This window comes from Urocampus carinirostris, chromosome 6 (assembly GCF_059441175.1).
Source record: "Urocampus carinirostris isolate Australia breed hairy pipefish chromosome 6, RoL_Ucar_1.0, whole genome shotgun sequence".
NCBI lineage: Eukaryota > Metazoa > Chordata > Actinopteri > Syngnathiformes > Syngnathidae > Urocampus > Urocampus carinirostris.
The window spans coordinates 31,168,185-31,195,156 of NC_142354.1; the positions used below are offsets into that span (position 1 = coordinate 31,168,185).

General features: G+C 38.8%; 1 protein-coding gene across 2 annotated transcripts in view; it reads right to left on the reverse strand.

Annotated features, from left to right (window-relative positions):
* Nucleotides 1-6,790: 6,790 nt before the first annotated feature.
* The window catches only part of tafa4b (TAFA chemokine like family member 4b), a 48,891-nt gene continuing 28,709 nt past the window's right edge, over nucleotides 6,791-26,972 (reverse strand). For both annotated transcript variants that reach the window (XM_088337223.1, XM_088337224.1), the window contains exons 4-6: nucleotides 18,018-18,173; nucleotides 12,370-12,494; nucleotides 6,791-7,514 (exon numbers count right to left, since the gene is read on the reverse strand). In XM_088337223.1, the coding sequence (XP_088193349.1) occupies nucleotides 7,503-7,514; nucleotides 12,370-12,494; nucleotides 18,018-18,173 (293 nt within the window). In that variant the 3' untranslated portion in view covers nucleotides 6,791-7,502. The remainder of the gene's footprint in view (nucleotides 7,515-12,369; nucleotides 12,495-18,017; nucleotides 18,174-26,972) is intronic.

Here is a 26,972-nt window from a genome sequence, read left to right on the forward strand (position 1 = left end):
GCAACACCAGCCTAAAAATATTCGGTGTCAGCAGTCCCAAGAGGAGCCAGGCGCAATGCTGGCCCCTCAGTAATGAGAGAGTGGAGGCGCCTGCCACTGGAAGGCCTGCTCCCTCCGGCACAGAGCAGAAAAAGGCACCAACTGGCCTCCTACAGATTTATCATAGCTCATAAAGCAGCGTGACTGAAAGCAGAGGCTCGTTCGGAGAGGATCTTTCCCCCGCGGGACGACCCGCGGACCCAACCACCCACCACACTCGCATATCAGATCGGGACAGAGAGACACTTTAAGGGAAAAGCCTGTGGTGAAGCCAGGAATACGATGACCCATTGCTCTAAGGTGGTTTGGTACTTTATTGATTTACATCAGGCATTATATTGATTATGTATTTTTTAAAATAAGTGTTAAACTCATTATTAATGAACAATGTTGGGAATGACCTTTTGCAAAGAAAGGTGTTCCTGGAACCCAATTACTTTTCTCGGCAACGAGTACTGCAACGCGTCATTAATTGCATTTTGTAACTCTACCGTTTTTACTAGTTGGTGCGTTACTCCTCTACTTTATGAATGCAGATCATGGATTAAAACGTCCTCTAATTTCCGAATACTCTTGCTTCACTTATCTTGTCACATCCATCCCTCAGTTCGCTTAACTCATTCTCTAGAGTTGGATTATATTTTCCTACAAATTACAACTGAATACAGTTATGGCGGTGTGATCTCAAGCACGCAGTACTAAGGCGCTGAATTTCTCCTCAAATACATATACTCCCTACCGTAATTACTCACATATAAGATACATTTACAACTATGAAATCAAATACTGAAATCAGGAAGTCAGTTTATTTGCACATACTGTAAAATTTGGACTATAGAGCGCACCTGATTGTAAAGTGCACTAAGTACGATTTTTAGGGAAAAAACAGTTTGTACATACGTAAGCCACACCTGACTATAAGCTTCTATGATATACAAATACGTCTCTGTACGATGTCACCAGTCACTGAAATATGTCATGCTATATATCACTGGCAAACTTGAACTCTTGGGATTCAAATTATTCCCATCAGAGATACATCACGATCAGTCTTAAATGAGAATCCCGAAAACTATAAAGCTGAGGTAAATCACCAATAAGTCCCTTGGCCTTCTTCAACTCCTTTGAATGTCCGCTTGAGTGCCTTCGTTACATCAAGGACAATCCATAGAATCCAACTATTTACTCCAAAATACACGATAATACCAACAATAAATGGGTTTTCACCTTGAAGATTTCTGCTTCGTTGGATGTTGCTTCTTGTTATCCATTCGTTGCGCCATATTATTTCCATTTACTAATAAACAGGCTTGTAAAATGATTCCCAATATGGTAGTTAGCGCTCCTCTTTCGATTGACACCTTTTTCATGATGAGGCTTTGTTAATGCTAGTTTTATTTATGCACAAAGCGTGAAGTTACATTGAATCCACGTCTTCTTCAACACATATATTCCACGTGTGTCACTCTTACCTTTAATGCTCGGGTGCCCCTGGCGGTCGTTAAAAAATGCATAGGGTTGAAAGCTGGGGGGAATAGTTGCGGCTTATAGTCTGAATTTTATGGTATTTTTATGTGTGTCACCAGTAGTGAATGTAAGAAAAAACGGGTGGGGAAATTGGCGTGTCTTATACAGGAGCAACAAAGCAATGGAAAATCAATGGGGAAAATGTGAACACAGAATTGACAATTATAGTGTGCTGGAATTTGGTATTTATGTAAAATTATTTTTGCACTTCACCATGCCTGGAGAAAAAAAAGAAAATGTTTTTTAAGTTCCCAGAAACGTAAGAGATCTTAGAGTGGTTTTAAACCCTGGAGACAAAATGGATATGGTATGTCTCGGCCAAGTGTTCATTTGCAAGCTTTCAAGATTGCACAAGCCAATAAATATGAAGGGGTCATTGCTTCCACAAGTTGGCGTACACATTTTCATCTACTTAATTTCCTATGTGGCTATTTGTAACCAGATAGTTACTTTAAGAGTAATGTGATACTTTTGGGTGTCTATAATCTGTCAAAAGTGATGTATTACTTTTTTTCACTAATGTGCCCAAAGCTGGTGGTGTAGCAAGTAATACAATAATACAGTAAACCCTCGCTATAACATGGTTCACTTTTCACGATCATGAAAGTGGAAACAATCCCAGGCGGTTACAAAACTACTTAATTCTGACACATAGACAACTTAACTGATGACAAATGAAAAACTGCCACGAGCATAAAGGTTGTTTTTGATCACTGTTTCACCACTATGTTAATAAATCTCCACCCAGGATCAAGCAGATAATTTCCTCACCCTTTAAGAGTTGTACTCCTCTATTTAATACAGGAGATTCTGAATTAAGAGAAAGCACTCGAGGGGACCTTTAGAACAGGTTGGATAGGGGCACATTGTTGAAATGTGTCACAGCATATGTAGATATAAGTTGTTAAAGTTAATCATTATAAAGACTCTTTGGTGGCTGTATTACACAAGTAAAATACAGATATTAAGTTATAAACTACATCGTGGTAGCAGCTGCACATCCTCACGAGGCTGACTCAGTTGGCGAACAGACCTCCCAAACGGTAGGCGTGGTTTATTATTCGTCAGTGAAAACAGGAAAGGGAACACACGAGCACGACTTCACAATAAAAGAATATAAGATTGATAAACATACAAAAGATGTAATTACACTGATGATTGAAACGTTACTTTATGTGTGAGTGTGTGAGAAAGATTGTTTTTATATTTAGGAATATAAAAACAAGTTATTTTCATTGCATTGAATTATGAGAAATGCACATTCCCAAAACGGCCAACTTTACATGAGTGTATGAGTTTACCTTTCACTCTTCTCATCTCTCATCTCATTAGCCGTACCGCTTATCCTCAGTAGGGTCGCGGGGGGCTGGAGGATAAGCGAGCCCATCCCAGCAATCATCGGGCAGTGGGCAGGGGACACCCTGAACTGGTTGCCAGCCAATCGCAGGGCACACAGGGACAGACAACTCAATCGCTCATTCACACCTAGGGACAATTTGGACCAGCCAATTCACCTGAAATGCATGTCTTTGGAATGTGGGAGGAAACCGGAGTGCCCGGAGGAAACCCACGCAAGCACGGGGAGAACATACAAACTCCGCACAGTCTGGAGCTGGATTTGAACCCACGACAGGTTCCCATGACATGAACTGTGCCGCACAAGCACTAACCACTGCGCCGCCGTGCTGCCCCCTTTCACTCTTATTTATTTTAATTATTATATCACTATTTTAATAACAACTTACTTCCATACTTCTTCAGAAAACCAATATTTTGACATTAAAGAGTGGTAGAATTTATCGCACACTATATTTTTACGTGTTAAACACAATTCCTTTCCAAAATAAATTTGCGAAAAAAAAAACCTGCTTGATTAAAAAAACATATGTGGCAAACCTTTAGCAAAACTGAACTCTAATGTGATCATTGGAGTGGTTTATCCATGCACAAAGATTTGGCCTCTCTTTAAAATAAGCAGATGTAGGCTAAAATACTAGTCTCAAGTCAGCATTTTTTTTTTGTTGAACGAAAAAAAAATCGTTTGGTGTTTTTAAGGGGAGAAATGTGGAACACTTACAGCGGCAGTGCTGCTGAGTATGTTTCCTAGTGTATTTGCTTGACACCTCATTCGATTGTGGTGGAATCTCTACATCAGGGGTGTCCAAACTGTTCAGAAAGCGGGCCAGATTAAAGAATCAAACTCAATTGCACAAGGGGCCAAAATTCAAAACACACTTAAGGTCGCCGGCCAACCAGGAAAAACATTTATTGAACACACTTAAACTGAATGTTTTTGGAACATTAATATGAATAAAAACAGACAAGAATATTACATTTAAAACTTAAATCACTTATACAGTATTTTTATTATTTTGCTGTAAATAAAAATATCTTGTTAAATTATACAATTTAGAACTTAACTTAAAGAACTTAACATTAAAATAACATTCAAATTCCTTTGCTCCTATGTCAATGTATACATTAAAAAAATATCCCAAAAGATTTTGCTCTCCTTATATATATCGGGGGCGGCAGTAGATCAGGAGGTAGAGCGCTCGTCTTGGGATCAAAGGATCCCAGTTCGAATCCCGGCTCGTCCGTGTTACATGTCGAAGTGTCCTTGGGTAAGACACTGAACCCCTAATACCCCCAATAAGCAGGTTAGCGCCTTACATGGCTGCAAGGCCGCTATTGGGAAATGTGGAGCACATTGTAAAGCGCTTTGGGAAGTCATTGACTTTAAAAGCGCTATACAAATGCAGATCATTTCATTTCATCTCCTGTCAAAAGTAGAAATATGAAAATGCTACACAAATTATTTTGTAAAAACGTCACAACATTCTGAGAACAGGGAGCCTGATGTGCTTACCTTTGGCGCAGACGGAGTAGGGCGAGAGATGGGAGGGAGTGCTTGCACTTTTTGCATAGCTCCACCCATTCCTCCCACTCACCCAATCAAATAACTTTAAGTTATCTTCCGGTGTTTTGGCATATTTACAATTTGTTCCCTGGATTCATCAAAAAGTATCTGAACACTGAACACAGATTATATAGTGAGCTTTTATATAAAGGATTATTTAGCGTTGTACAACCAAAACGAGTTTTTTTTGTGTGACACCTTGACTGTAAATTGTAGTGAAAACGTGCCCTATACTGTATATTCTGAAAAGTACTGCTTTGTAATTCAGTTCAGGTTTGGCTTTGCGTGTATCTGAACAGGATCAATGGCTCAAATTTTGAACGAGATGGAGAACATTTGCATGCAATTAAATTTGTCTCTGAGCCATAGGTACTCATAGAAAGAAACATAGGTTCCCGACTCCTGGTATTATAGTATAGTATACGCCCTATATACTGTATGAAGGAATAGGTACAGTGACTAGAACGTCAGAATATGATGTCCAGGGATGAGACGGCGTTGTTCACATTGACGGGGCATTAATAACAACAATGTAAAATGGTCTTGCGGGCCGGATATGATTACACAGAGGGCCGGACGTGGCCCGCGGGCTGGGAGTTTGTCACATGTGCTTTAAACAGTCTTTTACAAATTTACCCCCGTGAAAGGTTTGCAGTGCTTGGCAATCAGCGTTGCGAGCTCGCACCTTGCCTTTGTAGTATTTTCATTTGACTCGCAGGGACTCGTGAAAAAGCACTTCTGTGCCTTTAAAACAGCTTCCAGTTGATACACCTTTTCACAGCTTTCGTTTCCTGTTAGCTTTTTGCAGTCGGCAGTTTTCGTCTAGCAGTGCCTCTTAATATCGTACTCTTTGAAAACAGCCACAGTCTCTTGGCAAACCCGGCAAACACAGTTGTTTTGGAGTTCGCGAAAGAATACTCCAAAGTCCAGTAGCGGCGGCCCTCAGTGTCAACTTTCCTTTTTTAATTTACAGTCTTATTGTCAGAAACAGGCTAAAAATCTCACAGAAAGCCAGGGGAAAGATGGACAACGGGCTTATGCCATCATCCGGTAAAATTGTGATTTTGTTTGTTGTACAAATGTATTTTATACCTTAGTCAAGAATACTGGTGCACCACATATTAATGATTTTATGACAGAGGGCACGGGACAGTAAAAATTTGATGACGGACTGTAACTGGCTCCCGGTCTGGAGTTTGAACATGGCTTCTTTACATTGCTCCAAGTGATATTTGTTTGGCTGAAGTGTAGTGCTGGAGTCTTGCCAGACACCCTGAAAAATTCCAGCAAGATCCAGTCCGAACCAAGTTTGGGAATTTACCACTTGACCACCAATGTCTTTTCCTTTCAAACTGCGCCCATTACCTATAAAAACTTCTCTCCACCAATTTGTCAATGCTTTTTGTGAACAGCACACAGCTGTGTCTGTAAACACGAGGACAAATATACTCATTTATGTTGTATTTGTTTTAATAGTAATAAAACCATTTACATGTCTAGTCTTGTGACCCATATGTTGATTAGAATATGTGGCGAAAAAGCTCTATTTTTTCAAAACAATGTAAATTTTTACGGTCCTTGTTCCTTTTTGCAAGTAAAAAGGTAATTCTTGGTGCCTTCTCTCCTCCTGCACTGTGTCTACTATTCAATTGTAAAGTACAAACTAATAAATTCTGATTTGCTAAACAGTCTCTTTGCTTCCTGTTTGTAAATAACATTGCCTTTTAATGTGTACTTACCAAATTACGTTAATTAGGGGCAAATTCCAATGCGATTTCTCTAAAACCATTTTCACTTTACGTTGTGGATGTTTTTGGTTCCTAATTATGGAATTTACACAGTATACAACATCAACAACATATTATTTAGTGCCTATGACAAGTTATATCTCTAAGATGCTTGTCTGCTAGTTGTTGATTTAAAATAATTTCTAGGTCACCAATTTTGCCTATAAAGGGGAATTTTAACATAACTTCGCGATAAATGATGGTTTGCTGTACAATCTGAGAAGAAAAACAAACTCAGTTGGGAAGGCGGTACCCAAGCGAGGGGATGATAATAAGCAAAGTTATAGAGGGGAATTAATACCAGAGACGTGGGACGATTTTTCGTCCTCGTCCAGCAGCGGTGGCGGAAAAACTGCCATTACCCATAGCAATTATTTCCCCGTATCTTGCTGAAATATTGATGGCGAAAAAGCTTTCTAGGGGGAAATGAACGAAATCACCTCGAATAACTCTCCAAATGACCGCCGTCCAGAAAAGTTGTTTTGCATCCGAGCGGCAATAAAAAGACAACACAGGCTAATGCTTGAACCTTTTATGGATCTCGTTCCAAACGACGACAGTGGAGTAGTCACAGATCAAATATTTAGAGCTACCAAAAATACGCTATGTTCCCGGCTTGCTAATTCCGATCGCGACGATTGACGACTGCGCTCGGGGCAATTTCCACCACTTAAATGTAATGAGGCGGAATGTACACATTCGTGTATTTGCCTACTTCAAAGGTTTTACAATTCCTTCCTCGTGAACGATACGGACAATACCGGGAACAACCAAACATTACCCAAAAGGTTAGGACTAGTGCAAATATCATACATGAATTTTTAATACGTTGTTATGTTCCTACACTGCAATCTCTAATTAGAACGGCAAATTGGCTCACGCTCAAGGGTCTTCGTGGTTGGTGGCTTGACCCCGGAGAGCCGTTTGATTCTAATGATGCTAGTTATGGGCCGCTATTTCTTTGCACTGCTATATAAGCGGAAATGCTTTGTTGAAAGACACCTTTTGAAATGCTTATTCGTTGTTTCCATCATCCAGCTGCTGGTCCAATCATAGTTATTTTGTTGTCCTTGCGTAACCGGAGTCGCGGTGGAATAGTGGCCACCGGAAGTGACGTGTACTGTCTTGTTTTATCATGGAAATACCTATTGTAATTTTTTTTACAGATCCGTGAGTCGTTCACTCTTTCCACGTGGAGAAATATTCCTTGTGCTCCTGTGGCTCTCCTGTTATCGTGTAACCTAAAAAGAGAAACACAAGATCTGATAATAACAGTCCAGACAGTTAGTCAATGTGAATGACAGTCAAATATAATCATTTTACCTAAAACAATTGCCTTAGAGTCGTGTAAAACACAAAAAAAAATAGATTAAATGTTTTATTATTCCTGTATAATTTCATAATCTTGCAATTTGTGATGTTTCTGCAGAGGCTGTCGGGGCCTTCTGGGCCTTCACTGCTGGCCGATAAGTATAGCAATGATGAGATGCTAAGTAAATTTTGTCCAAGAATACTTATTAGATTATTCCAAATCGTCTGTCAGCCTTCTTTCATTGCTTTCTGATGTGAGCTTTTATATTTAAGCAGTTAACCAATCATATTTCAGCCATTACTGAAATCTACCCAGAGGGCCTTCACAGTCAACCTTGCAGATCGGGCATAAAATAAGTGACTAGAAAACTATTGGTTTAGCAAATCAGATTTTAAGTTGGCAGAGCCAGGGCCTTCTAGAAGGCCTAAGGAAACGTCAGGTGTTTCACAAATTGGCTACAACGAAAAGCTGAAGAAAAATGGCCCGTATCGTAACATTTTCATCCCTAATTTAAATAATAACTTATTCGAGAAATACCACAGGACAGGCTCGCATTTCAGCATTACCTTCGATGGCGATAAAAATAACTTCTTGATGGGACTGAAACACACGGATAATCTCTGCGACAGAGTAATTTAAATGTAGAGGATAAATTTTGTGCACAAATGTAAAAAATGTTGTTGAGTAAAATGTATCTTTTCTCCTAAATAATATTGCAAGTTGTTCTATATGCACCGCAGCTGTAGCTGCAGTAAATGTTTTATAGCCATAACATATTTATTGATGGCTGGATGCAGACAACACATGACTGAAGGTCTAGGAGTGAAATGCAGGACACACCATTGTATATTATTACATTAAAATTTCCCATCCTACCTAGCACCAAACATGTTTTGGGTTAATTCTGCTTCAGTCGGTTTTGGTTATGATTTGTCCAAAAGTATAAGTCTAAAATTGGGTTTTCCTCCTCCAACACAACATAAGAATGCAGACACTGCCCTACCAACGAACGAGATAAGTTGAATTTGTTTGTAAGTTGCTTCAGTGTTATATTTTGTGTGTTAAATGTTTATATAAGTATGTTTGAGGAGTTTTTGTTGGACAGGTGTATTTTGCTGACTTAGCTATTGCTTCTCACTCTAAGTTGCTGTAGGCCATTACACACACAGGTATGTACAAATAAATCATACATTAGTGACACTGGAGTGTAAGTCGTATTTTGAAGTGCAAAAGACAACAAAATTTTTTGCTTCTGGAAAAAATACAAATTATTTCTAACTTAAAAAAAAAAACAACGCTGCTTCTAGATGTGTGTTTTCATATTCAAGCATTTAACAAATCATATTTTAGCCATTACTTGTGGCGAGGCTTTCACAATTAGCTCTGCAGGCCCTGGGGCATAACACCAGTGTTCACTAAAGCTGTTGATTTAGGCAATCAGATTCTGGGTTGGTGAGTCAGCGCCTGCTAGCAGGCCTGGGAAGCGCCACCGGTTACAAAAACTATGATTGACTAGGGTGCAATATTGGATGTATAACAACAAAAACGTGAACAAATAAATCCCAGCATCCACTGCTTCGGTCGAATGGAGATTTCCAGTCCTAAAAACGCATGCCACAAAATACGACAGGACAGGCTCAACTTTCAGCATTAGCTTCGATAGTGACAGAAAAATGGAATAGAAACGCAAAAATACTTTATGAAATTGAAATCTTCTTGAGGAAATTTTATGCAAGTAAAATGTGGCTATATTCGTAAATAATGGTGCAATTTTATAAGGCTAAGAACTTACTTTTAAGTTTGAGACTCCACTCAACTATCAGCATAACTTACTACGTCTTCTCGTGCCAGGACGGATGTGTCGCCGCACACCCCGTGAGAAGAAGCAATTGAAGGACTTAATAAAATTCCGACAGCGGGTCCTTCGCCGCCGCTTATAAGCCGCAGACGTGCGGAAGTTAATTTGCGTCTGGGGCGCTAGCGCTATCTCGGCGTGCTGGAGAAAGGAGAGCAGGTGCGCTTGATTTACGCAGGTGCGGGTAGCAAGAGGTACGTCGGCATCACGAGAGTAATTGCTCGAGAGATGGCGGAACAGCACAACATCTGTCGCCTTCATTAGAATGCATTACGACCGCGGTCCTTCCGCCGAGGCTTTACAATTACGGCTCATAATTAAGTCGGTAAGTAGGATAGACGGAGGTACTGCCGGGCACAGCCAGAGAATTTAATGACCCCGAGTCTAAACAACAACTCTGGGACCGATCGGACAATTATCTCGACACTGTTGCCTGTCCTCTTTGCGTCGGTCTATGTTGAAGAGGCAAGGGGGAGGACCCAAAAGTTTGTCCGAGGCGATCCGGGATTAGTTAATCGCCACCCTCACCACTCGGAGGCATATGTCACCTGTCGTCTCCATAGCAACCGCATCACCTGCCGATTCTCGTTATTGTCCGATCGGGTTTCTTCTTCAGCAATGACCTCAACATTGCATTCAGCGGGATTATCGGTCCCTGTCCAGATAGTTCTGCTCCCACGCAGCGTCGGCGGGTTGTGAAAAGATGTATAGAATGCTTCTGAGGAAAGAAAACCTGCAAGGCTTTTTACATAAGGTTTTCTTGACAATGTCGAAAAATATTTTCTTTTAAAACGCTTACTGTTTGGCAAAGAATCACAATTAAGTTTCGAACTGCGAGAGTTCGATCGTTGTCTCCTTCGACCCCCTTTTTCTTTAATCTCTTGTGGTTGTTGGATTTCAGTTAGAACTATTGAAAGACCCTTCTCCATTCAGTCCTCATGTCGCTCAGTTTAGATCAGAGACGGGCCGTGCATTTCACATCTAGGTCTTCAGTAGTGCAGTTTGTAGGAAAAGATCTGAAGCCCTCACAAGAAGATTTGATGTCCTGAAGAGATTTGGTCATTGTGATGAAATTGAGAGCTCTCATGTAAAGCTTTAAAGCCATCTTGAAAGAATCGACAGCCACATGCTGAGATTTATTCTTCTCATGATTTAATTCGAAACCCGGATGACGATGTTTTTAAATCATTCACAAGAGATTGTGTGGCTATGATGAGATTTGAAGCCCTCTTTGCTGGATTTGAAGCCCCCATGTCAAAATTAAAAGCCTTCATGAGAACATATAGATTTAATGATGAGATTTGAAACCCTAATGACTTAAAAGAGTTGGTATTTATTCATTTTCATCCCCTAACAAGATTTTATTAAAAACACATATCACAAATTATATGGCCCCATGGTGAGATTTGAAACCATTTTGTGCCTTTCACAAAATATTTTGGTTGGTTGTGATTAGATTTTAAGCTTTGTGGGTGGATTTGAAGCCCGAGACAGGATTTGAAGTGGTCCTGAAGAGATGTGGTCGTTGTGATGAGATTTGCAGCCCTCGTGAAGAGATTTAAAGCCCTTTTGATGACATTTTAACTACTCATGATCTGATTTAAAGCCCCTATGAAGATGTATTGAAGTCATTTACAAGAGTTTGGGTGATTACGATGAGATTTGAAGCCTTAATGACACAATTTGAAGCCCCAACGAGAATATATAGATTCAGGGATGAGATTTTACAAAGTCTAAAGCCCTCAAAGTGAGATTTGAATCCCTATTGAAGAGATTTAAAGCCCTCACAATTATGTTTTTTGAGACATCCACCAGACACTTTGTGGATGAGATAGGAGTTGAAACTTTGTAGCTGGATTTGAAGCACCTGTGACTAAGTTTGCAGCTCTCATTATGAGATTTAGGGCCCGAATGAAGATATTTTGAGGTTAACTACAAAATATTCGGTCTATGCAATGGGATTTAAAGCCCTTGTGATGGTATTTCAAGTAATCCTTAAAACGTGTGGTATCTGGTATGAATTTCAACCTTAATTCTAAGATTTAAGGACCCTATGACAAAGTTTGAAGCCTACACGGTGAGATTTGTATCCCTGTGGATGAGCTCTCAAGCCCCCATGCTGATATTTTTGAGTCATCAATAAGAGGCTTGGTGACTGGGATAAGATTTGAAGCCTCGTGGCTGAATTTGAAGCACTTAGTAGGTGATTTGAAGCCCTCGTGATGATATTTTCAAGCCCCCATGAGGATGTTTTGAAGTAAACTACAAGAAATTTATTTATTGTGATGATACTCACAGCCCTCATGGCTGGATTTGAAGCCCCCATAACAAGATTTATAGCCCTCATGACAGAATCTGAAGTCCCCATGATGAGATCTGAAATGATTCTCAAGAGACTTTGTCATTGACAAGATTTAAAGCAAGGTGTAATTCATGATTTTTGTTAAATTATGACTCGTCTGAGCGACTCCAAAATCAGTTCACGTTTGATTTTCAAGATACAAGACTAGTGCTTATGATGTTTGATGCGCAGGTCGTAAAATTTTGAACACCCTCTGTTTACCAAACATTAATTCAGACCACAGGAAAAGAGAGAAAAATCCATTCAGTTCAAGACCTTATCTCAGCTGCATCAAATGTTGGTTAAGACCAATGGGTGTCTTCATAAGTCTATTATTGAATGGTTTTTTGAGGTAAAGTAAGGTAATGTAAGTTAAGGTAAGGTCAGGTTAGGTCAGGTTAGGTTAGGCAAGTTAAGAAGGTGGCTTTTTAGAGCAGCTATGACAATAGTTGAAAGAAAATTGTTGTTGTTTTTTTTGCTTTGGTGGTTGCTGTTTGTAAACTAATTAACTCCGATTTTTGAGGTTCTGATCCCAGCAGACGACTAACAGCCTAAAATTTGGCACCAAATGCCAATAGGGACTCTCACCTTTGTGGTTTTGACTTTGTTGCCAGTGCTGCAGGACCAGCCGGTCAAGTCGGGCAGGACTTTACATTCTTCGCCATCCATGCACGGATGCATCTGGCACCACCATTTCTGGGCTACGATAGAGGCTGGGGAAACAGACAGAGGGGGGTAGACAAAGTGCAAAGTCATTGCAGTCAAGTTAGAAGCCTTTTTTCCGTAATAAGATTTTCAATTTTCAATTAGCACTAGCTTTCATAAACCGTAATGTACAATGACCGACTACGTATATTATTGATTCCAGACAAAAGAAGAACAAGTGTATTTAGACTTTGTTATTGGACAGTTTATCAATATTTGAATATACTTGCATTTTTACCTTACTGTATCCAATATTGACATTTGGCACATTTCTTTTATGGTTGTATTGTAGTCCCACACAGCTTTTTTTCAGGCCTGGCTGCTCTCTTTTGCCCCACTGTCCACCAACAGTGAATCGCACTAATGTGGATAAGATCCATTACACCGGATCGCATATCGCTGAGAACGATGAACAACAGCTCGTACTGTCGTCCGCCTTTGGCAGCTTTTTTTTTTCATTTTCTGCCTGAAATGAACTGGGCTCGTGAGCCCCCGTTACATTATCCTTGATCACAAATTGACTTGATAGTTTTCTGCCGGTAGGTGCACCATTGTGGACTGCGTAAAATGAAATGCCGAATCAGTTATCTCTCGTCTACTAATGCTGATAGCAGGTGTCGGCTGCGCACTTTTTTAAATTCAGTTTGGCCCGCTGAAGCGTGGCGTGGTAGATCACCTAAAATGAACTGCACTGTTTTTGCCCTGATCCATTACCCCCAGTCAACTATTTCTAAAGGCGGGGACCAACAGAGCATACTTTTGTCAGGCCTGGCAGCACTTTTTTTGCTGTTATTTTCTCCCAAAATGAACTGCACTTCTTGCAACTGGGGACCAGTAGAGAGCACTTTTGTCAAGATAAGTACCATTCTGGCCCGCCTAAAATGAAATGCACAGTTGTGGCTGTGATCTATTATCCGTGATGGACTATTTCTGAGAGCTGAGGGGAGCCCATTTCATACCCGGTTCGGGCCACTGAAGCGTGTCATAGTTGCCCCCATAAAACGAATTGCACGGTTTTTGCCTCGATCATTTATCCCCAGGCAAATGTTGCTGAGAGAGGTAGATAGAGCAAATTTGTGTCAATTGTGGCATTTCTTTTTTCTAGGATTTCTGCCTAAAATGAACAGGACCTGTGTACCTGAGCTCCATTAATACTTTTGCTGTAGGTCGGGTCCAGAAGAACGCATATTGAAAATGGAAGAGGGCTACTACCCAGATTTTTGTACATTGTGAGGGGTTTCTGGTCCAAATTAACCGCAGTAAACAAGGGTTTACAGTGCTCACTTTTGTTGCCAGTGATTAGTATTTATCGTCTGTATTTTGAACTACTTGTTTTCCCAGAACTTCGTCAAACTGCATGATTTATTCTAAAAGCCCCTCATTAAATAAATACATTTATGAAAAACTCACACCTGAGTCAGACATCCCACGATACTCGCAACACCTTTTTGCAGCAAAAGAGTCTGTGAAAAGTTGGATACAACCACATATTGTTCCACGGGATTTGAGGTTGCGAGCGCAATTCCTCCTCAGGCGTCCTCAAAGTTCTGCCATTGACGTTTCGGGCCACGGGGCTGCCAGAAGCTTTTTGCTCCCCTCCGACTGATGCCGACACGTCAATCAACTTCATCGCTTCTCTTAGATTTGGGAAGGGACTAGCAATGATTGGAACTGTTCATTTCTTGCAGTGTTTTTCTTGTCAAGTTTGTTTTATTATTTGTGACATCTAGTAGGATTGTGAGAGGTTTTTAATCAAAGAACCAAAATAAACAAAGTGACAATTTTTTGGGGCAGTTGAAAAAAGTGACAATAGTCGTTTCAAGTGATGTTTATTTGTATTTGTATTTCCCCTTAATCACAAAAATAATAGATAAAATAAATAACAATAACTAAATAAAGCACTTAGCATTCTTTTTGTTCTTCTGTTGGAAACCAGCTTTGGTTTATTTCAAACATTATTTTTGTTATTCCAAGTTTAAATCTTGAGAGTTTTTCAGTAAAATAAAATGATAACTAAATAAAAAAAATAAAATCCTGTGATTATCCTTTTTTCTTTCAGTGCAAAAAATATTTTGTATGAAGCACTCGATATAAATAACTAATAAATGAGGGATGAATCATAGCAGGAGTGTATTGATGTTATTTCAGGTCATGCTGTAGGACATTCATTTATTTTATGTATTGAATGGGATATGAATGACCTTCCACCCTTATCATCATTTAATCAGATTTTATCAAATGAAAATTCTGCAAGTAGACAAAGACCTGCACAAAGCACAGCTGAATCTAGTATCACTTCTGGAAATAAATACTTTTTCAGCCAGTACACGAAATGTGCAAGCAAGTGTGCGGAAGACCCTCAGGGGTGGTAAGTGTGGCGCACGGCAATCTTGGGGCTTCCTAAGATGATTCAGTAACACGGAAGAAGCAGATGTGGATTGCGAGAATCCGCTAGGGCAGAGTAAAACGCAACAAGGAATAGATTGCACGGTCGCACTTAAAGGCTCATGGGAGGCTTCAACAAGTCAAGTGAGCAGAATATGACCTACACCGGTGACCATCAACAAAAACAAAAATGAAGGAAATAATCCTGGACTTCATGAAGGGCAGAGCAGAACCAGCCCTGCTGAGTTGCAGATCTTTGGGGACCTCTCCTGGTCCGCCAACAACGTGGCGGTGATGAAGAAGACCCCGCAGTGACTCCACTTCCTGAAAGTGCTCAGGAATGACAACCTGAGGGCTGAGTTGGTCGTGAATTCCAGAGTGCCACGATATAGAGCATCCTAATGTATTGCATCACAGCGTGGTACGCAAGATGCTTTGCAGCAGACAGGAACGCCCTACAAAGGATTATAAACGCAGCCCAAAAGATCACCAGCTGCCCCCTGCCCAGCCTGGAGGACATTGCCAGCTCTCGCTACCTCAGCAGAGCTAAAGACATTCCGAAAGACTCATCACACCATGGCAACCGTCTTTTCGAACTGCTACCATCGGGCCGACGATTCAGATCCCTTAAACAGACTTAGAGATAGTTTGTTTCCCAAAGAATCGATACAAATATCAGCACACTAAACATCAGCCCTAAAACTGTTTCCAAGTGCAACGTCCCTGTTTCCTAGTGAACTACCCAGGTAGTAAGTGCAATACCCCGTTTTTTAAGTGCAATATCCCAGTTAAGTGCAACAACCCGGTTGTGTACATTTTTTACTTCAGATCTTTCTTGACATGGTTTTAAAACACTTGTGCTGTACGAGTATTGTATTTATGGTATAAATATCTTATGCAGAATACGTATTTTTACTTTATTTTACTTTACTTTATTTTAATTGTTCTGTTTACTTTATTTACCCATTTTCAGAAGACGCGTTTGTCAAAGGGCATGCTGTTCCGGCCCACTTAGAGTAAAATGCACAGTTGTGGCCGCGATCCATTATCCTCAGTCGACTTTTGCTGAGAGAAGGGGCATGCAGAGGGCTTTTTTCAGCTTGGGTTGCTGAAGTGCGCCTTTATGACCCACTTAAAGTGATGGTGCAGTTTTTACCGTGATCCATTATCCCTAGTCAACTGTTGCTAAGAGCTGGGGCCAAGAGATAAAATAAAGTCATTGAGTCCTTAAAATGGTTCAAATTGTCTATTAATTTTTTATTTAAAACTTAAAGAAATTAGTAAAAACACAAAACAATATAATCCAATTCAAAGGTATGTGTTAGTCATTTTAAATATCACATTGTTTATTTTCCATTTTATTTAAATGAATATTTTTAGTAAAGTGAGAAGAATTGCAAAATTATCTTTTTAAAATAGTATATAGTCAATATAGTAAAAAAATATACAGTAAATTAAAAACAACTACTTTAAATCTGACAATGTATTTACCAACCTAACGTTGTTTTTTATGTGTTGCTAAAAGTTACAAAATAGTTGATTATTTTTATTGTTGCACATTGCTTTTTATTCCTAGAAAATGAATAAATATAGTGAAGAAAGCTTGTCATTTTATGATTTAATTTGACAAAAACTCTTTTAAAAATATAAGATTTACATAATGTTATTCAGCAAAAATAAAAATGTAAGAATTACTTTCATTATCTAGCTAAGATGTGTTTTAAAGAATATCCTAAAAATATGATCATAAAAATAATAATAATAATAATAATAATAATGATGATATTCAAAAATTAATAATAACAAGCAAACTACTAATGGTTTTAATAACAAAATCGTTTACAGTGCGTTTTATGCATCTTTTCACCTGTGCTGGTTTCCTGACTACTTGAGTCAGTTAGGAGTCAAAAATACATGGGAATGGCCAAAGTTATAGGAAGAGTACCAATACACACATTCCCATGGATGATCAAGGAAAAAAATAAGATCAATCCATAGTTATCTGAAATTATTTTCCAATGAGAGACTTTCGGTAATTTCCGTCTGATCCGTGTCCTTCCTTTCTTTTTCCAAACTGAAAACTGTTTAGCTTCCAATTGAAAACAAATCATTGTTGCCTCGGTTGCCCGCTTTTATCACCGTCAACTTTGCTGCTATTTAACATCTCATCAAAGAGGTTAAGCGACAAATTTAGCTGTTTATTGAGGGGGAAAGTGTTGAAAATGAACAAGCAGATGTGCTCATTTGGGGATTTCTATGGGAAAAGCTCCTTCTACTGGTCCTGTTATGGAATCTCACATTCTTCTTATTCTTTTCCTGATTTTTATGATTTATAATTAATAATCTGTGCAATTCTACACAACACTCGCGGAATCAAATTGTGTGTTTTGGGCCTCGGGTTAAGATTTGTGCTTGTAAGGTTGGCAGCTACTGGGTATAGAATTAAAAATTAGATTGCACCAGTTAAAATAAACTCTGATTACAAAGTACATTAGCAATATAAAATATTTTGGATATAAATTATGAACTATGTTTGACATAGAAGGTGGGGGGGATCTCAGAATTAACTATCTGTATTTTAAAGGTTGAAATTGTACTAATTATAGAAATTATTTTTCATAAATATAAAGGAAGTACTTTCAGTTTGTAAAATTATATTCCAACTGACATTTTTTTTATGATTTGTCATTCACAAAATAGGTAAAAAGATATACTAAATAAAGAAAATAATTAAAATTAGAAAAATATCTTTTCAATAGAAAAAGAATGTACTGTAAATGTATTTTTTTTCTTTTGCATGATTTACATTAGTACTTTTTTAAGAAGTGGCCGCAATACCTATTTTGATACAAAAGATGATATTTAACTTGTGTTTGATCTTTTTATTTTTCACATTTAAATTCAAATACCTGAAACAAAGACCAATCATCATATAACCGTCTTCGGTTGTCCAAAGGTGGCTCAGGGATGTTCCAGGACTGTCATTGAGCTAGGTTAGCACAGCTTTTAGTATGATCCTACTAAAAAAGCAGCCACAATGCACTGAGCATCTGACAGTTTCTGGCCAAGGATAACAAGGCCACAATCTTTCTACTTTAGTCATAAAAGGGGCCCATTTTGAAGTCATTCTATTTCTTTGAGTTTACCTTCCACACACGAGGGCCTTGCTCTGGTAGTGCCAGCGACTTGGCCAGGGAAACAGGAACACTTGACGGTTTGGGAACGCTCCTCGATTTTATTTTTATTGCAGCAGCGATGGACGGCGACCACCTCGCATGTCCCTTGCTTCACATGATACGAAACTGCACACAGAAAGCAACAACACACATAAGCAAACCCTTAAAAAAACGTACATTAAGAGAGGCAGAAAGACAGTCAGATTGGTTCATTTATTAGAAAAATGGCCCGGCATTGGTTGGCCGATAGAAGATTGGATTTGGCTGCTTGCAGTGATGGGTGGTCGGGAGCTGAAGTTATACATTTGGGCGTCAGAGGGCGTAAGAAACTCAACAAAAGAAGTCCACACGAAAGGAGATGTTTATTGATTGTGTCTTTATTTATTGGCTAGTTAAAGAAACTCACGGAGGCCTAAAGTACAACTAGTGAAGTCAAGTCAAGTCATGTTCATTTGTAAAGCCCTTTATCACAAGGAGTCTCAATGGGCTGCACAGCAAATGGTTGCAAACTACAGACTATCATTAGACCAACCCCCTGATCTAAAACCTACATGATGGCAAGGAAAGACTCAAAAACGTCAACATGAGGTAAATGTAGAAACCTTGAGAAGGGACTGCACATGAGGTAATCCCCCTTCCAGTTCTTTTTTTTAATGCACTACTCTCCGGTCTCCCGAAGTCCAAAATCAAGAGCCTTCAGCCAGTACAAAATGCTGCAGCGAGGCTTTTAACTAAGACAAGAAAGTTCGATCAGATTACCTGCATTGGCTCCCTGTTAGCTTAAGATGTGATTTTAAGGTTCTGTTGGTAGTATACAAAATCATGCATGGACTTGCTCCCTCATATCTTTCAGATATAATCTCCCCCTATGTTCCAGTCCGGAGCCTTCGCTCTGAAAATGCTGGTCTACTAGTTATCCCAAGAGCCAAGAAGAGATCCACAGGTTCGAGAGCGTTCTTCATTGGGGCATCAATGTTGTGGAATGCTCTTCCCTCTGAGATTCGATCTGCAACCTCAGTGAAAATGTTTAAATTTAAAGCTTATAACACACTTTTATTTTATAGCATATGAATAACCTATATTTTATGTTGAGGATATCCGTGTATTATTTGCCCTCATGTAGGTTTTAGATGATGGTGTCATAATAGTCTGTAGTTTACAATAGCCTTTGATCTGTGCAGCCCTTTGAAACTCTTTGTGATTAAGGGCGTCACAAATAAACATGACTTGACTTGACTTCATGTATTTCATTGCTTATTTCCTCTTAACGTGAAAACTATATTCATCATCTCATCTCTCATTAGCTGCACCGCTTTTCCTCAGTAGGGTCGCGGGGGTGCTGGAGCCCATCCCAGCAATCTTCGGGCAGTGGGCAAGGGACTCCCTGAACTGGTTGCCAGCCAGTCGCAAGGCACACAGGGACAGACAACTCGCTCGCTCATTCACACCTAGGGACAATTTGGACCGGCTAATCCACCTAAAATGCATGTCTTTGGAATGTGGGAGGAAACCGGAGTGCCCTGAGGATTGGATTTGAACCCACACAGGAGGTTCACAAGACCTTAGAACTGTGCACACGCGCTAACCACTGCGCCGCTATATTAACTAAACTATATTACCCTGTCTAAATCTAATTGTAACTTGATTCAGTTGATAACTTATGGATTACTCCACTGGTTCTTAAATAGTGGGACCTTTTTTGATTTTTACTTGCCTAGTAAAAAGTGTAATTACACTGTATACATTTTCACGAAAATCGGTTCAGCCATTTTGGGCCCGACGAGTCTCATACAAACACACATCACCACACACAAACTGGGAATTATAAAGTGGTTTAAATAGATTTATGTTTGATTTACATCAGAGAGATTGCATTTATTTGCTGATTTTGAGTGTGAGGAGATTGTACGACATGTACATGTTTTTGGAGGACTGGAGGTTGCAACACCTACTAAATCAAATCAAAATGTATTTGTAAAGCACTTTCCTGCCATGATTTGTCAATTGCCTTCACCTGCGCTCAATCGTCCAGCCCCATCTGCCACTTGTTCCCCAATTAGTCCTCCTCTTGTTTAAACACGTCATTCTCATTCACTCCTGGTCAGTCCGTCTGCGAACCTCAGCGCATGCAAGGCAAGCACTTTTGACTCTGGCTCCCGTTTTGAACCCGACATCTTTCCTGTATCGATCCCTGATCCAAGCTCCATTCTCCTGTCCCAGCTACCCGTGTCCTGATTCTGTTTCCTGTATCGTTCCCCGATCCAAGCTCCATTCTCCTGTCCCAGCTACCCGTGTCCTGATTCTGTTTCCTGTATCGATCCTCAATCCAAGCTCCGTTCTCCTGTCCCGGCTACCCCTATCCAGCACGATCATGTTTCCTGTATCGATCCCTGGCTTCCCACTCGTCCCGGCTACCCGACTTGTCCCGATCTCCAAACACTCTCCGTATCCCGTCTCGGCTGACCGACTTGTTCCGACCTCTGACCATGTTTCGTTCGCGAGGGCTTCCCGCTCCTCTTGCCCAGCGAGCACCAGATTGCTGGCTTTTTTCTCTCGTCCTGACTTCCCAATCCCTTAATAAAGCATTGTGTGAAACGTTACGCATTTGGTTCCCCTGCTAGTACCAGTCGTGACATTTCCAGACAAAGAATTACAACTCAACTTCTGTAGAAATAGATTTAATGCACATTAAAAAAATGTAAAAAAACACGACTCCACCCCACCGAAAAAAAACACCAAATACACACATGATGTATATTTTTAATATAATTACTATCGCCCATGTGTCTTTTAAATTGGCCTTTTTACGAATAAGAAATTGTATTATTAGGAAAGGCAGCACGGCAGATGGGTGGTTAGTGTGCAGCACCACGATGCAGAGGTTCAGGGTCCAGCTAGCGCAACCTCCCCGTGTGGAGTTTGCATGTTCTACCCGTGCTTGCGTGGGTTCCTCCGGGCACTCAAGTTTCCTCCCACATTCCAAAAACATGCATGTAAGGTTAACTGGCCAGTTCAAAAATGTGTGAATGAGTGAGTCCGTCTCTGTGTGCCCTGCAACTGGCTGGCAACCAGATCAGGGTGTCCCCTACCCACTGCCCGAAGATAACTGGGATGGGCTCTCGCACTCCCGCAACCCTATTGAGGATAAGCGGTGCAGATAATGGATGGATGGATAATTAGGAAACAGTGTTATAAAAACAAAAATAAAAGTCCCCAAAAATATGGGAAATATTATGTAAGTATTCATGGTTAATTCTTTAAAAATATCAAAGAAAAGGGAATTGTATGTACCGTAATTTCCGGACTATAAGCCGCTACTTTTTTCCCAAACTTTCAACCCTGCAGCTTATTCAGTGATGCGGCCAATTTATGTAATATTTCGAACGGCCGCCAGCGGCGCTCGAGTACAAAAGGTAAGATTTAGACTGCAACTTCTTAGCTTGTGCACAAATTAAATTAGCGTAGACATATCCTCATCATGCAAATTGCAAAAAGAAAGGCACATGACGCAACTTTCAAGCCAAACGCAATCGAGCAGTCCGATATAGAAGGAAACAGAGCTACCGCACGTAAACTTTACTTTGAGAGCGTGACGTTAGCATGTTTTTGATGAAAGGGAGAGCGTGGGATGACGTCTATATGACAAGGTCTCTTTCCCACACTGGGGAAGAAGACTTTGATGACATCAGTCATAAGGTGGCAGATGAGGACAATTTACCGTGCTCACTACAAGCACGATATGTTTTTTTAACAGAACTGATAACTGTGTTGCAAGCGTGTTTCTAGTAGCGTTTTGCTACCTTTCACAGGCACGGTTTGGGATGAAAGTTATAATATTATTATTAAAGCTTTGAAAACTCTCTTGGTGTACCGTCTTTCTTTGTAAATATGTTTAACCATGTATAATATGTATTTGCAACTGTATATTTTTGTAATGTATTTATTTGAGACACTTATTCTGATGTGTTTTGAACGAGCAAATGAGAAAGAAGGGGCGGGGCAAACGCGGGCTGACGGGAAGTGGAGTAAAGGTGAGACGTGTTTGTGGACGCGGCTGACAATAGTGGATATATGTTTTTCCCACCCTTACCTTTGGAAATATACACTTTTTTCCTTGGATTACTTTCAACAGGAACCCGGACTCTGCAGGGCTGCATTAAATCATAAGTACCGGTAATATCTTCCATTCATTTTGCTGGCTGTTTTTTATGGACTTTATCGGATGGAATAAGAGCTTGCTCTGTCCACTCCACGCATCGGCCCGGTATTGCAGTACCTCCGGGAACGGTGCATTCGCAATGATCGCAACAAGGCTTTAGGGCTAGGACCTTAGCTTGGTCTTTGGGCTGAGAGTAAGTGTCCCGACTCCTAGGCTTTGTAGGGTATTATGAACTGACCGATAACGGATAATGAATAATGAATAACGAAGATAGATAAATAACCCTTAAAAACCCCAAAAACCCCAATTTCGTGTTTGTATTGCGTATTTCCAATGTGGGCGCATGCGGCTAATGTACAGGTGCGGCTTGTGTATGTACAAAATCTGTTTTCCTCCCGAAATGCGGTGGGTGCAGCTTATAATCAGATGCGCTCTATAGTTCGGAATTTACTGTATATGGGCATATTAGTACCTGGTATCGGTTTCGATGAGTATTGTTCTGAAAGAAATGTGTGATTGAACACCTACAGTTGATACTCAAGTTATTTTGGCTCAGTTCGGTTTAGCTCAGCTTATTCATTTCTGTTAAAATTTTGGATTTATTCAACATTAAACATTGACATTAAGAATAAAAGTGGAAGTTGTGGTTTTAATTTTATTTGAAAAGATTACAAGTTTTCTTATATGTTCTTTCATGTTTTGGTCATTTTTTTATGTTAAGTGATTTTTCCTCAATTATTTGAAGCTGGGATGCATTGTTTCAGGTGTCCTTAAAACACTCGAAGTATAATATTTTCTCTATTAATTATGTTTTAACAATACACAACTCAGTTCTAAAGGCCTTTTTTTCCATTGCACCATTCTGCTTTTTTCTTACTTTTAGCAACAGTGTTCAGGCCACAGAAAGGGGGTGGGGGGTGGAGAGTGACTTTATGCTGGTCCCCGCAGTTTTTTGTAACTTTAGTATGAAAATGGTGAAAGTAAGAAAAGTCCTGTTTCAAGTACAGTCCAAATGTAAACCAACCCCCCAAAAAGATTTAAGAGTTTAGTTGAGCGTGTCTAAGAAATGTACATTTTTGCACGCGCATCATGAATGAGCAGAAAAGATGGTGTCGTTGAGTAACAAAGCATCTTTAACTTGAAATGTTCTCATGATTACAATTTATAAAATTATAATATTTATCTTACAAGATGATGGATGTAAAATTAAAAAATAACGGCGAGAGAATTCTGCAAGACTGCTAATCTGAAGGCCCTAGCTTCCTTAGCTCATAAAAATGAAAAAGCACATCGGTGACGCCATCCTCACATAACATAAAATGATCTTATCATACTGGGTTAGTGCACCCAAGGTGATTAGAAAAGGATTTTGCAATAAAACATCACACGGAATTAAAGACCTTTCTAAAGAAGGGTGTCCTTATTTCAGACACCTTGGCCTCACACGATTGGTCAAAACTAATCTTCCTTAATGGTTTCCGAAAGGGTCCCCGGGGTTTTCGTTTCGACCCCCCAACACAGAAAACCCCAAATCCCCTTTGTGGCCACGCCGGCGCCAGGGCGGGATCGAACCGAGATCTCGAGTGTCATTCGGGAACGTGACTTTACACCTAGTGTGCAACTTTGGCCGCAAACAGAAAAACAGAAATACGGTGGAGGATGCGATTCCCTTGGGGCCGTGGCCCCGCTCATCTTTTGTGATTTCCAGTTTGTTTGTTCTCTTTTCCGTCATTGATCCCTTCCTGAGGGCCCCTCTGCTGTCATACCTGCACTTTTGTTGCACTCGCCTTCCCTTCCTCTCCATCACTGAGGCTGTGACACCATTTTAATTATTTTGTTTTTATTTATAATAATTCAATGTTTTATTTTATTTTAAAAGTACTTGAATTATATTTATCTAATTCAATTTACTATGGTAAATTATCATATTTTATATTTGTTTTCAATTATTACATTTTGTAATTGTTTGAATTTATACTCAATTTATCTAATTATAAATAATACGTTATTGCCCTTTTAATTGTATTTATTAATATCCTTCTCTAATTTGATTATTTCACTGTTGTAATTTGTTGTTTTTTTTCATGTGTAATATTTCAGTTTACATTTATTTCATATATTTATATTTAATACATTCATTCATTCATTATTTGCGCTGCTTATCCTCAGTAGGGTTGCGGGGTTGCTGGAGCCCATCCCAGCTATCTTCGGGCAGTGGGCGGGGGACACCCTCAACTGGTTGCCAGCCAGTCGAAGGGCACACAGAGCTGGACAATACACTCGCTCAATCACACCTAGGGACAATTTGGACGGGACAATTAACCTGACATGCATGTTTTTGGAATGTGGGAGGAAACCGGAGTGCCCGGAGAAAAGCCACGCAAGCACGGGGAGAACATGCAAACTCCACACAGGAAGGTTTGATCTCACGTCCTCAGAACTGTGCCGCACACGCGCTAACCACTGCGCCGCCACGATGCCTGTATTTAATACAGTAAATCATTATATTTTATACTTTTTAATTAGTGTTTTAATTAGATAAATCATATATATTTTAATTTACTTGATGTATTCTATTATGGTATTTCAAAATGTAACTTATTTTATCAATAAATGTACTTACGCATATCAATAATTCATAAAAGGCTTTATTAATTAAATGGGAAAAATATCATTAAGTTATCTTCAGGTTATTTCAGCCAAAAAAGAAAGATAAATAAAGTCATGGTAAAAAAAAAATGATAATAAAATGAAAGAAGAAAAATATATGTTTGACCAAAAAAAATAAAGAAATCAATAAGAGAATTGATAAATGGGAACAAATAAGAAAAATAAGAAAATCTCTTATAACGACGTAAAATATTCTAGTTTTCTTAATATTATTTTACCCTTAACATATTTTAAAGTTATTTTCTAGAAAAACTCCGTTAATTATGCTTAAATTAAGTATTTTATTAAGAGTAATAATAACAAGAATAAGAATAATAGAAATGATAAGAAAAATGTGTTTTCTGTGTTTTTATTTTTTTTAGAAGATGATCTTTTTTAAATAATTCTTTCCAATAGAAAAGTAATAATAGTCACGAGCATATTTGTTTTAAAAGGTAAATAAGAGAAAATGAGCAAATATTTTGCTGATTAGGAAACTTTTTTTGTTTTTCCAAAAGGTCCATTAAAAACTAACTAGCTTTCTAAATGCACTCACCTCCCTATCGATAAAATAATGTAAATTAAATAAAAAAATAAAAAAATAAATGAACAAATATTAAGACCAATTGTCCTTAAGTGACCGAAATTATTTGCTGATTAGGAATTTTTCACTAGCCGTCTTTTTAAATGCACGCGCCTCCTTAGATTAAATTAAAATAAAACATCATCATGTAATTGATACTCAGTGAAGGTGACTCACACTCAGGACAAGCTTGCATTGTTTTCACTTTGCTTCACAAACGCCTTGAGTCATTTTTACTCTAAGAAAAAGGAACGGTGAAAAAACAGAGTGGGCCAGGCATGGCATTTTTTGACCTATAGAGACACCTAGCGGAAAAAATTTGAACTTCTGCTCTGATGTTAAGTCCTGTTGTCAATTTAATCCTAACCTTTCCGTGTAAATATAATATAATATAATATAATATAATATAATATAATATAATATAATATAATATAATATGATATAATATAATATAATATAATATAATATAATATAATATAATATTAATATAATATAATATAATATGATATAATATAATATAATATAATATAATATAATATAATATGATATAATATAGAACTCGTTAGACTAACACTTTTCTACCCTTAAAAACAGATTTTATTTCAAAGTATACTGCTTTTTCACATTTAAACAACACAAATCTTGACTCAAGACTAGTATTTCAGTCTACAGCTTCTTTATTTTGAATCAAAACTCAGTATTTTTCTGTGAATAAAATATTTTCTCACTGTACAGCTCAACTTGTTTAAACCTTTATTATACCAAGCAATGCAAAATCCTTGAAAAAAATCAAATTATTCACTCTTCAGTGCTATAAATTAACTATAAATTTAACTTGTAATGAATTTAGACTGAAAATACACAGAATCCTTGATTAATGTGCAAAAAAATCAACTAAATTGACTAAAATATGTGATTATCATTCAAAAGATTAAAATTTTATTCTGTTTCCTTCCTTGACTCGTTCCTTTTTGACTTACTTTCTTTTTGTCCTCCATATTTAACTCTCTCTCCTCCAGATACTGAGACAACACCACGCATATTGACCAATCATGTCTGCCGTCAATAAAAATAAGAGAGACGGGAAAAAAAACGGTATCATTTCAGATTTCAGCCAACTCCTGAATGGAGAGAAGCAGGCTCCCGTCGTTTAATTCAAAGATCCTTTACGTTCAGAAACTACAAATCACTATTTTGGAGACGGATTGTGTTTCAAGCGTAAAAATACAGTCTGCAATAAAATGTACTAACATTAAAAGGCTAGCATGTATGTAAACGTAAACAAATTTTCACCCAAAACATGATTTAAGCTGAATTCCAGGAACTTGATATTTACTGCTAACAAAACTTTTAATCCCAAACAACTACAAAAAAATGGAAAAAGTGGTCTGGGGTGTGTGAAACAAGTGATCGCATACAACTGAGTGACCTTCAAAATCTACGAGGTTTGCAATTAGTGGCGTCCCTGCCGAAAGCATCCTGCCTCGTCTCCATCAAAGACAAAAAAACTAATATCGTCACTCAGCGGCCATTC